Source organism: Solanum dulcamara, chromosome 3 (assembly GCF_947179165.1).
Source record: "Solanum dulcamara chromosome 3, daSolDulc1.2, whole genome shotgun sequence".
Classification (NCBI taxonomy): domain Eukaryota; kingdom Viridiplantae; phylum Streptophyta; class Magnoliopsida; order Solanales; family Solanaceae; genus Solanum; species Solanum dulcamara.
Genome location: NC_077239.1, coordinates 77,476,043 through 77,488,369, shown reverse-complemented (window position 1 = coordinate 77,488,369; position 12,327 = coordinate 77,476,043). Strand labels below are relative to the sequence as shown.

At 30.6% G+C, this 12,327-nt stretch overlaps 1 protein-coding gene across 1 annotated transcript; it reads right to left on the bottom strand.

Moving 5' to 3' along the window:
- Positions 1 to 4,580: 4,580 nt before the first annotated feature.
- On the bottom strand, positions 4,581 to 6,273 carry LOC129883075 (CBL-interacting serine/threonine-protein kinase 7-like). The gene has a single exon (XM_055957636.1). It carries the CDS (start codon positions 6,110 to 6,112, stop codon positions 4,763 to 4,765), a length of 1,350 nt encoding a protein of 449 aa, XP_055813611.1. The 5' UTR covers positions 6,113 to 6,273; the 3' UTR covers positions 4,581 to 4,762.
- Between the last annotated feature and the right edge of the window lie 6,054 nt (positions 6,274 to 12,327).

Below are 12,327 nucleotides of genomic sequence, written 5' to 3'. Positions count from 1 at the left end.
TTCATGCTTAAAATGTCTTACATTTACTAAAACAATGATCCAAACTCATCACCTTCTCAACCATTTTCATTTTCTTTACTTTGCTGTCTTTCCACCATTTGTTAGGTCATTGCTATATAGAGCAGAATTATCTAGCGAATTGTTAAATTAGGTCTTAGGCCTAATTCAAACCTCGAAAGCTAGTTTAAAAGGAGGAACATTGTCCAAGCCTTATATAAGGAGTCCACCTATTTTATTAATCACCAAGGTGAGACTTTTCTCATTCTTCAATACGAATCTGCTTGAAAAAAGAAAGAGTTTGAAGAAAGTTATTTCTATAATAATGTTTGTGCGGTACTTTATCTTGTGTTTGTTAAAAGTACAAAATTACTTTTATCGAAAACATTACAATTCTGAAATGTAATACTAGTACTCATGGTCTTGCTATGTTGGGTAATTATTACTCCCTCTATTTCAACTTAACGGGTCATTTGGAAATAATGCATAATTTAACTTTGTGTATTAGTAGTATCTCATTGAGGTGTGTATTTCTTATATCATGAATTTTCATGTATTAGTAATATACAAAGGATTTCAATACATGCATTAGATTGATTAATGACACGACTACCCTTCAAATCCCTTTTAAGATATTTTCCCTTTCTCAAAGCTAAAAAGTGTGGAGAGTATTTCTTTAAACAAAATATTTTTTTAATAAAAGTTATGTAATACATTTTATTTTTAATACATCAAACCAAATACTCCATAAAAAATAATCTCAGCATAACTAATGCAAGCACTATTAATATACTCTATTCGGCATTTTTCTTATACGTTCTACCAAACTATGTGTCTTAGGCTGACAAGGTACGAAGTAAAAAAATAGTTTTTAAATCTTGTGATCTAATTTGTCAGATAGAATATTGACATTGGAAAATTTATTAAATATGAAAAAGAGACACTACCATGCATTTTAATTTATTGTGTTGTGCAACTTCTTGTAGTGTTCTCTATTTTCATAATGTCATTGAAATAACACCATCAACTAGTTAGTAATTGTTGTGTGTGGTGACGCATGTTTTTCTGTGTTGTTAACAGTATTGATCCCCAACTGGTTGAAAAAGTCCTTTTATTGTTTTACTATATCAATATTTGCAGCCAATTACATATTCAATTATTCTTGACATTTCATTGATTGCATATCTACCTTATTAGTGGAATTACTATTTGGATCAAAGAGATTTTTACTGTTGTGATGGCAACCATGAGTTTTCTGTGTATTAATGCCATTTTTTGTGCTGTCTCTGCGCTGACTTGCCTCATTTTTGTTGCTCCCTTGTTTTAGCTCAATTAAAAGAATAAATAAATTATGCACATTTAAATGATGAAAGCAGATAATCTTAACCATTCACAATTCAAACCTAGAGATAATATTTTAATCATATATATGTACATTGCAATTTAGACGTCATAATCTTAATAAAAGCAAGAACATAAGTGTTCTTTACTTGGCAAAATAGATAAGAAATAATTTTTAGCTTACAATTTTAAAAGTTTAACGTTTAGTGGCAAAAACTTTAAGGATAAACCTGATCAAATTTATCTCTTAAATTCATCTTTTTACAAGAATATACTCAGTCTCTCAAAATTCTGAATACGCCTCTAACCTACACCATCTTATGGTCCGGAATGAGTTGTGCTGCTGGATCCAACAAGTAGGTGTGATGAGCTGGAAGGCAATTACTTGTTTAATTTATCTTTGTTTACAGCATATACTTACTTTACTTGGTTGAATCTTTTTGGATTGAAAAACAAATAAATTATTATACTGTTTTTAATTTTGCAACACTGTTATTATACACCTTATATTTTATCACCTTGTCTTGGTGAAGCAAGGAGGACATGCATAATTGTATTTGATATATACACTCTATTAATAAGGCACAAATCCCATCAAAATTACTCAATTGAGCAATTATTGGATACGTGAAAATATCTATAAAGGTCCATGGAATAATAAAAAGATGAGTATAGAGATAGAAATACTAACAGGATAGCCATCAAAACTTTAGAAAAAATCTAATGGAAAAATCATAATAATCTTTATGACTTGAAATTTTGCTCTACTTTAGAATCTTTGACCCTATTGCATTGCTAGTTCTACCACCATCTTCTCAAACATTATAGTAGATAAAGAATTAATAATTTACACAATGTCTCAAAACATAAATTAAAGTTTTAGAATAAAAATGAAAATTGAGTTGTTACACCAATAAATCAAATTGATTGGAAAAGACTTTTAACTCAAGCTTATAAAATTTAAATCTTGAATCATCTCTGTGTAACTCGATGATAGAACTTTTACCTCCAAATATAAATGTACAACTTGTTTGAGTTCTAGTTTTATGTCAGAATCAAACAAATACATTATCACCTATTTTTGTAACCAAGAAAATCTAGACTAGATTTGTTTGAATGAAACAAAACTCATACCATCTATGTTAGTACTTAGTATTTCCTCCATTTTAATTTGTTTCTTTTAATTTAATTTGATATGGAGTTTAACAAATTAAATTTGACACTAGAATCTAGTGAGTTTAAACTAAAAATGTGTATAATATACTAAAATGTCTTTAAATATTATGGTCTTAAGTAATTCACGTGGAATATTAAAATTAATGAGTTTACCAAACTAGAAAAGAACTATTTTTCAAAATAGATTTTTTTATAAAAAAAAGTAGAATAAACATTTGAGATTTCTGTGATTGGACATATATTTTTGAGATTTCTGTGAAGCTACCTGATGTTAAACTCTGGAATATATGCTAAATTAACTGTTGACAACTCAACATAGAAAAAGAATAGGAATATAAAAAGTTGACTAGCCTTATACTTGTAGCTTTTGAAGCGTGCTGATATTTTCAAAACAAAAGTTTGTCATTTTAAATAAATAAATCTGGTTGAGCTTTTTCTCCAAAATTTAGCAATATTTTATTTATGAAGGGAATTTGATCGTATGGAGCCAACATTAAAACTATTTACTAAAAGGAAATAAATCTTCTTATTGCATGTATGGTTCCATTATATACAATAAATAATTAGCCATGGTCAAGTATTAGCCTCTTAATGTGTATTCAGTGAATTCGATTTTCTTTTTTTTAATATTATTTTTTGTTTTAGATTATAGTTTCTTTATAGATTTTAACTTTCTGATTTTCAAAATATACTTTAAAATTTATTGTTTCTGATGAAGTTCTGCAAAGTTAATATTCTAAGTATTTTACTAATAGAGATTAAATAACATATCACGTACTACCTCCATCATTATAATTATATTCATTGTTGTCACCACCACCATTACGAGTTATGCTGCTGGATCCAACTAGTAGGTAGATGCGCCAACCAATAGAGCAAGAGCATTATAAACAAATCATCACACGATGGGCAGATTCAGGGTTCAATTGGAATATACAGAGGGGGGATATTTAGGTATAAAGATAGTTTAGTGTGGAAAGTTTGGAACTAATATCTCAAATGGAAAGTGTGAAGTAAATTATTCCTAAAGTAAAAAAGGAAACTATTTTTAGAATAGCTAGAACTTTGATTGCATTAAGTTTAAATGATGCTACTAATAAAAGATTGATTTACTACAATTGAGTACGAAGTTCGTAAATAAGCAGAATAATTTGGGAAGAGGAGAAGAAAAGCTATAAAAAAAAAAACCAAGTGAAGTACTTATATGGATCTCTACAAAAAGTCTCTTTTTAGGTCATGTAATAGACTATAAAGAGGGGTTAGCCCATTTTTTTTTTACATACTAAATCTGAACCCTATTTATGAGTATAGCAATTCGCGGTATTATTCGAAGACGATCTACAGTAGGGGAGTATTTAGGATTATTTTTTTAAAATCACGTGAATTCATGCTTCTTCAAAACTATCAAATTAGATGTGTATATTAAAACTAACAATATTGAATAATAAAGCATATAATCAATGAATTCAATCGATTTATCACCGCCTATGGCGGTCCGAGGGGATGAGTTGTGCTGCTGTATCCAACAAGTAGGTGATATGAGGGGATGAGTTGCGCTGCTGTATCCAACAAGTAGGTGATATGAGTATTGAGTGGACGTCAATTACTTATTTATCTTTCTTTACACTTTTACAGCATATACTTACTTTACTTGATTGATTCTTTTTGAGTTGAAAAAAAAAATTAAAAATTCTTACACTGTTCTTGGTTTTTACATTTACTTTATTGAAAGTTGGGAACTATACTGTTGGCTGTTGGGGACCCAGATAGTTTTTACTGCTCTGATAGCAACCATAAGTTTTCTGTATATTGTTGTCATTTTGTGCTGTCTTATGTGCGTCACGCTGCTATGTTTTAGACTTTAGTTGAAAGAACCTGACACAAGGAAAACACCCTAGACAAACTCAACAAGTTGAAAGTTTTTAATCTTTTGGAAATAGATTTTTTTTTACCTTCACGGTCCGCATTTGTTATTGTTTATACTATTTTGTGATCTATATCAAAACTTGTAAATCAAACTCAAATATACATGCAAAAAAAAAAAATGATTAAAAAAATTGTGCAAGTAAACCAAGAAACTGATATCCACTGAAAAATCAATAAAAGACTAACAAGGCAAGCCTAATTTACTGTCTAAACATACTGGAACAAGTATCCATGATGTCTACCAACTATACAACGCCCTCCGGCCATTGTCATTATCCCAGCCAAAATCGCCATCCACCATCACCACCAGTTTGACCCCGGTTCACAGAAATTCTGGCTCCACCACAGCCTCAACATCATTATCATTGTACCATGAAACAACTATTTCTTTCAATCCAGATTTCAGTTCTTCCCATTGACGATCCTCGAATTCTGATACACCATTCACCACTTTAAACTCCACCAACCATAATTCTTTTGCCACCTCCAAGATTTCAACTAACAAAACAACTCTACCTTTCACCAACCCTATTCCACCATTCTTCCTTTTTTCTACTCTGTACCCTTCAGATTTTCCGATATTCATCACCCTTTCTTCTACTGATGCTAGATCTACATTCGTCGTAAATCTCATCTCCTTCTTATTCATTCCTGCTTCAAATAATCCAGATAAATCCAACCCGGAAGACATTGAAATTATATCAAATGCGTTCAATCTTTCCATGTGTTTACTTTCCTTCTCCAAAATCCCCTCACCAAATTGCTTCGTACTCTGTTCTTGTTTCATTGATGATGATTTCTTAAACCATTGAGTGTTCATGAGCTCTTCAATTCCATATCTCGTTTCCGGATTAGGATCAAGCAGCCGGTTAATTATCCTCCGAGCTGGCTTTGAAACCCAATCGGGAAACTGAAATTCACGCCGGTGTATAGCTTTGTACAAATTCGGCAAATTGCTATCATCGAATGGTAAGCTTCCGGCGAGGAACACAAACAGAATAACCCCACATGACCAAGCATCCGCCTTAGCTCCGTCGTAACCTTTCCTGTAAACCACCTCCGGAGCAGTATACGCCGGCGTACCACACGCGGTGTGAAGGAGACCGTTCCGTAACTGCTCCGGTAAGGCGGAGAGTCCGAAATCGGAGATCTTGAGGTGACCATCTTTATCCAGGAGGAGATTTTGTGGCTTGATATCACGATGAGCGACGCCGTTTTGGTGGCAGAAGTGTAAGGCGGAGACAAGCTGATGAAAATAAAACCGGGCGGTAGATTCAGAAAACCGGCCACGGCGATTGATCTTTTCAAAAAGCTCACCGCCGTGAGCTAGTTCCATAACGAAGTAGATCTTGGTTTTTGTAGCCATAACTTCATAGAGTTTGAGGATATTTGGGTGGTGATTAAGGCGGCGCATGGCGGACACTTCACGGATTATACGAGGCTCCATGGAAGCATCAATGGTAGTGCTAGATTTATTAATAACTTTCACAGCGACTTCAGTATTGTCATCTAAGCAACGGCCAAGGTACACTTTCGCAAAGCTACCACGACCCAAAAGACGACCCAATTGGTATTTTCCAAGAATGATAGATCCAGATCCACTACCGTCGGAGCTGGTGGTTCTTCTGATTTTGACGGTGGAAGGAGGTGGTTGTGGGTGTTTTGCAGCCATTCCGTCGAATGCGACTGCGAACGTAGGGGGGGAAGTAGCAGAAGGTGGAGGAAACGGCGGCGGAGGGAAGGGACAGGGCAAGCAGAAAAAGGGGGGTGAGGGTTCGGTTTTATAGGGAAGATTTGTTGGCTGTATCTAATCTGTCATTTGTATCTGATTTTGGACTCTTCTTAATTTTGATGTTTACATAAATTTTAAATTTTTTTCACAACTAATTTAAGAGTGTACACTGTACAAGTATGACTAAAGAGAAAAATGATCATTTATATTTGAAGAAACACGTTTTTAATATATTTTGCAAATCAGGTCGACCGCCTCCTTTTATTTCGTATTACTAGTAAATTTGCTCGCCCTTTGCGTGATTTTAAATCTTCTTTTAAATACATGCAAAATATACATTTGAATTATTATTAAAGAATATGATATAATGAATAAAATTATTTTTTAATTAAATTTTTTTATTTTGAATCTTAAATAGAAAATCAAAAAAATTGATAAGGACTACTTTACTCAACTACATCCACATAAAATGAATCTGAATAATCAAACTCTAATATAATATTGAACGTCAAATTGAAAACCTTAAAAAAAAAAAGGGGGCATTTATATGACTTCCTTTTAGAAGAATCAATATGTAAGAAAAAAATACATATGAATAATACATGTATTTTATTTGTTGTATAGTTTATTATTTATTATAAAACGGGTTGATAAATTCTTTCGCCACAATAGGAGGGTTTAGATTTGAACTTCTAGAATGAAAATATATACATTAATGAACGTTTTTCGTGGTTAAATTAAAAAGTTGATACGTGTATTATTGTTTTAAAAATCAAGTATCTAAATTTGTCATTAAAATGTTTCTTAAAAGTACAACTAAAATGACTAATATTTTCAACTGAAAATAAAATAAAATATTTTCATATTATTTCAAAATCAAGTATTTAAATTAACCACTAAAGGTGTCTTAAATATTTTTATATATGAAAAACATACTCCCCTTATTCTATTTTATATGATATTTTTCTCTTTTAATTTGTTACAGAAATTTAAAATATTTATAATTAGTTTAATCACATACTTTTTATTTTATTTTTAGTGATGAGATGGTTTTATAATTACACAACTGTTTTTGATTTGTTTTAGACTAAATTTTAGATATACTCCCTCCGTCTCATATTAATTGATTATTATACTAAAAATAATTATCTCATATTAGTCTACCTTACTAAATCAAGAAAGCATTAATTATTTTTTTCTATATTACTCTTGCAATTAATTTTCTTTTTAAAAGTCTTCACATTTGTTTGTAAAACTCCTTCTTTCTTAAGAGGTGAATTAGTAAAATTATTTTCTTATTTATAATTTTTTAAATATTGTGCAAAATAAAAGTGATCAACTAATATTAGACGGGGGAGTATCATTTCTTAAAATTTCATATTTAATCAAATATCATTATATAAATTGAGACGAGTGGAATAATTAATAACCCCACTTTGTGTAATTTCAAATTCTGCGACATTTATTATTGTAACTCATATGTCCAAAAATTTACAATAAAAATCAAACGGTTTGACCTTTAAATTTCATATCACATCATTATGTTGAATAGGGAAAAAATTATCACTCGTAGTATAGTAGGGAGAGAGGAGATGTATTAATAAAAACCCTAATAGTGGAAACAAAAATGGATGAAATTATTTAATCAAGAGAGAAAGTTAGGCCATATTTATTGGCACTCAATGAAAATATGAATCTTCATTAGTATGATCATAATCGTTTAATATATTTATTTATTTAGGTTTGAATCTTAATCGTTAAATATATTATTTTTAAAAAAATAATTAAAATTTATGATAAAATTTAAATTTTGGTAAGATGCAATCGATTAAAAACATTATATAAGTATGACATTTTAATTACTCTTCCCAATTTTACTACCAACCGCTACTCCCATCATTATCATGTTTTACTATCTACGGCTATCATCCTCAGTCACAATCTTATAATCGTCCAATCACCACATTTTACCATGTATCATCACGTCAGTTACTAATATTACTACAATAAATTTTTATTGCCACTATCAATTATCACCATCAATCAACATTATATATACGAATAACTACGACAATCTATTAACTCCATTATTAGTCAATATCATCAATTATCATCATCAACCATCATGGTTAATACTCCTATCAACCACCAGATCTCTACTAGTTACTACTACGTATTCACAACCATCATTTACTATTAATCAACCACCATTATTAGCGATAGTCATTTAAATATTTTTATCGATACATATTACTTTAATTAGTGTTTTAAAGTTTACACAAATTGTATATTTATTAATTTTCAAATAAAGATAAATTTTATCATTCAGATATTAAAAGGTGGCTCACGTGTAAAGAGTTTTAAGATAATTTGTCTTCATTATGAACCTGCCAAACTTGTTTTTAAGCTAATTATGCGAATATATAAGCGATGAATCACGCTTCTAGGAAGACGGCAAGGGACACGCAATACTTATTGTAATTTGGACTATCTATTTATTTGTTTTTACCAAATTGGAGTCGTTTAGTTCGTGAGGTAAATATAATAATCGTAAAATAAAATTTAAAAATAATTTTATTTTATATTTAATATATATTAGTTAATTTTAAAATTATTTTATCTCATTATCTATATTAAAATAATGAAATTACACTATTTTTAAAATGAAATAAAATAATGTCCTGAAATATATTTATTCTCCCATCTCACGGATCTACGACCCCAAAATTGTATACAAGCATGACTAAAATTCTATATATTTTCTATAATACTTGTTACAAATGTTTTTTGTTTAATTTTGTCTGATCAACTAACAGGGATAATATATGTCTTTTCAAACTTTCGAATTAATTAAACTTACTTTTTGTTATTAGTATTAACTAAAGGTAAAGCGGAGTATAATTTTAAAAATATTTATATATAATCTAAATAAACATTATAGGAGATGATATGTAACAATTCATTAGGTCGTTTTGAGTATTAGAACTTTTCATTTCATAAAAAACTCATCTCGTAAAATATTAATGGGTATTTTAGATTATTCGATAACTATGTTATTTAGTTGAGGGATAACCTTAGATAATTAATTTAGTTAGTGAGTCAAATTAATAATTTATTATTTATCCTATACCACTTATTTCTTAAATATTAAAATAAAGTAAAATAGGGTTTAATATACCCTTTGGTCCACTTCTACGAACTGAAAAGAGAAAGAAAAGCAACAAAAAGAAAATTCACCTGCAGACAAACACAGAAGAGGAATTGTTAAGAATTTGTGTGGCTTCGTGTGAGAATTCACTCCAATTCGACCATTAAATTATTAGCATGTATATAAGATAAAAATAGTAGTATTTTAATATAAGTTATATAGTGAAGGACTATTGAAAATTGACATATGATGTATGATTATTGTGAAAATTGGGATAAGTGGGGTAGTGTGTGTTCTTGGGAGTAGTGAATATAGGATTGTGAATTTACACGCAATAGTGATAGTTACAGAATATAGTAGGAATATTTTAGTATTATAAGTGGGTAGAAGTAAATGAATTTCAACTTAAATTGGCAAATTGATTACCGTACTACAACCGTTATTTTTATTAATATTATAGTGGTGAGATTGAGGACTAATGAATAGGAAATTATAGGCTAATGATTGAAAGGAGTATACTTCTATATCAATATATTTGGATTGGGTGTCACGTTCTGACACGATATATTTGGATTGGGTGTCACATTCCGACACGATATATTTGGATCGAATGTCACGAGTCGACACGATAATATTAAAGGAAAATATATTAAAATAACTTAATACTACCCAATATCAAATAACTTATTTCCCAAAAGAGCATGGTGTGGAGGCCTGAGTCCTCATGTATATTTTGGATATTATTGACTGATTATGTAACTCTTCCAACCGCAATAATAATGGTGGAAAGAGGAACCACAACTGCAACAATAATGACGGCAAATCTCGTGGCAGCCATGGCATTCGTAGAGGCGGTAAAGGAGCTGCCAGCAGCGGTAGTCCTACTAGCCGTGGTGGTCAGCTGGGTGGCGGCAGCAGTCGCGGCAACACTGTGCAGCATTCAGCGGGGCCGCACCCTCCACCTTTTTCTCCTTGGTCTGGCGGGCAGCAGTGGCCATGGATGGCCTCTTGGGGTCCTTGGGCTGTCCTACCATGTCCATATCCGTCAACCGCTTGGTCCCGATCCAATTATGGACAGTAGCAGCCACCACGAGCGGGTGTTCTTGGCCCCCAACCCCAGCAGGCATACACGACAGCCCCTATGTCTACGGACATTGAGGCCGCGATGCATACTCTTGGGATCACTCTTCCGGATGCAAATTGGTACATGGACTCCGGTGGTACTTCTCACATGACATCCAATCAAGATAACCTCACGTCCTATTTTAATAAGAGCATTAATCGTGGAATAATCGTTGGTAATGGTCACTCAATTCCAATTCACGGCTATGATCACATAACTTTGTCTTCCCCGTGTGCTTCCTTGCACTTAAAAAATGTCTTCCATGCACCTCATTTAGTTAAAGGGAATTAGCATGAATTTTTTTATTGTTTCAATACGAAATTTTATTTATCACTATTTTTTTATTTTTTAATATGTGAAAAAACTCTGATCGAACTAAATTATTCTCATCTCCACCATAAATTAATTATATTAAACTTCAACGGTATGCCTTTTTTCTGATTATTTAAAGCTGTCAATTCCCCTTTTCATTTGATGTAAAATCAGTAATTAATTAAGTACTTACAACATATCTTTTGGTTTTAATACTTATTTTATTTTCTCATTGTCCCACAAGGAATTTAGTTGAAAATTGATGACAGATAAGAGAAATTATGCAAATTGCAAAGGAACAGTTTTGCAAAGTGACGAAAGTGATGAGCCAACTTTGCATGGCATATATATTACAAAAATATTTTCCCCTAGAACGTCTTATCAATTAGGGTTTTCATTTTAGTTGAGTACACTCCCACCAAGATATACAAAACATGATGTTAAGCAATTAGTAGTATATATTAAAATTGCTTACTTATATGCTTAACATCTCTTCTATATTCTGTCATGCTAGAAGAGATGTTAAGCATATAAGTAAGCAATTTTATATACTCTAATGATACATTTTAAAACCGTGCGTTTCTAGATTAAGAATGAATAGAATCACTAACGGACAAGACCGCTACATAGCTAGTTCCTTTACATTACAGCCCCATTTAGAGGGACCTCAAGTAGCTCTATTTCATCATTCTTTCAATTTGATTCATTTAATAAAATTGTTGGTGTCTGTGACATAACAAATATCATATCTAGCTTTCCTTTTCTATTTCATTTGTACATAAAGTTTAAAAGACATCGTATACTGATTTAGAAATTGAAATAGAAAAGAATAATTAAGAAAGGTTTGTGATAGAAATTTTCAATCATTTCTAATAGATAATAATTTATATCCTTATATTTTTCACTGTATATATTTTTGGTTACTCATATGATTGCTTTCACTTTAACGTAATATATATATATATATATATATATATATATATATATATATATATATATATATATATATATATATATATCATTCTCTATTCATTTTACTCGACTCTTGTTAACTTATCAATCTTCCTAAGAAGCTATTTATTAGGAATGTATTTATTAAATTATTCTTATTAATTATGTTTAAGAATCTAAGTTTGATTACTATTCATTCTGTCTCAATTTATGTGGCACTATTTGAATTTTGGAGAGTCAAAAAGTTAAATTTTAATCATAAATTTTAGCATAGAAATTTTAACTTTTTTTAAAATAAAATTTACATATTTGAAAACTACATAAATAATCCTTCTTAATTTACCAAAATAAACAGATAAATAAATTTATTTCTAATAAAGCCAAAAAAAATGAAACAGATAAATTATAAATATATAGAGTGAATCTATTTGTGATATTGATCTCTAGATTAATGTGGGAAAAGAAGCCAAAAGAATAGTTTTGTCTTACGAAAACTAACGTAAGCTATTAAGTGTACCTAGTTAATTATCACGGGTTTAGTGGGGGTCTCTTTCTTGGATTTCTTATTCAAAAAAGGAATATATCTTGTTTAGTCGTTCATCAATTATCATCACAATTGGA

Bases quoted from the DNA above. Each gene is read 5' to 3' on its own strand.
- LOC129883075 (XM_055957636.1), bottom strand. From the start codon at position 6,112: ATGGCTGCAAAACACCCACAACCACCTCCTTCCACCGTCAAAATCAGA.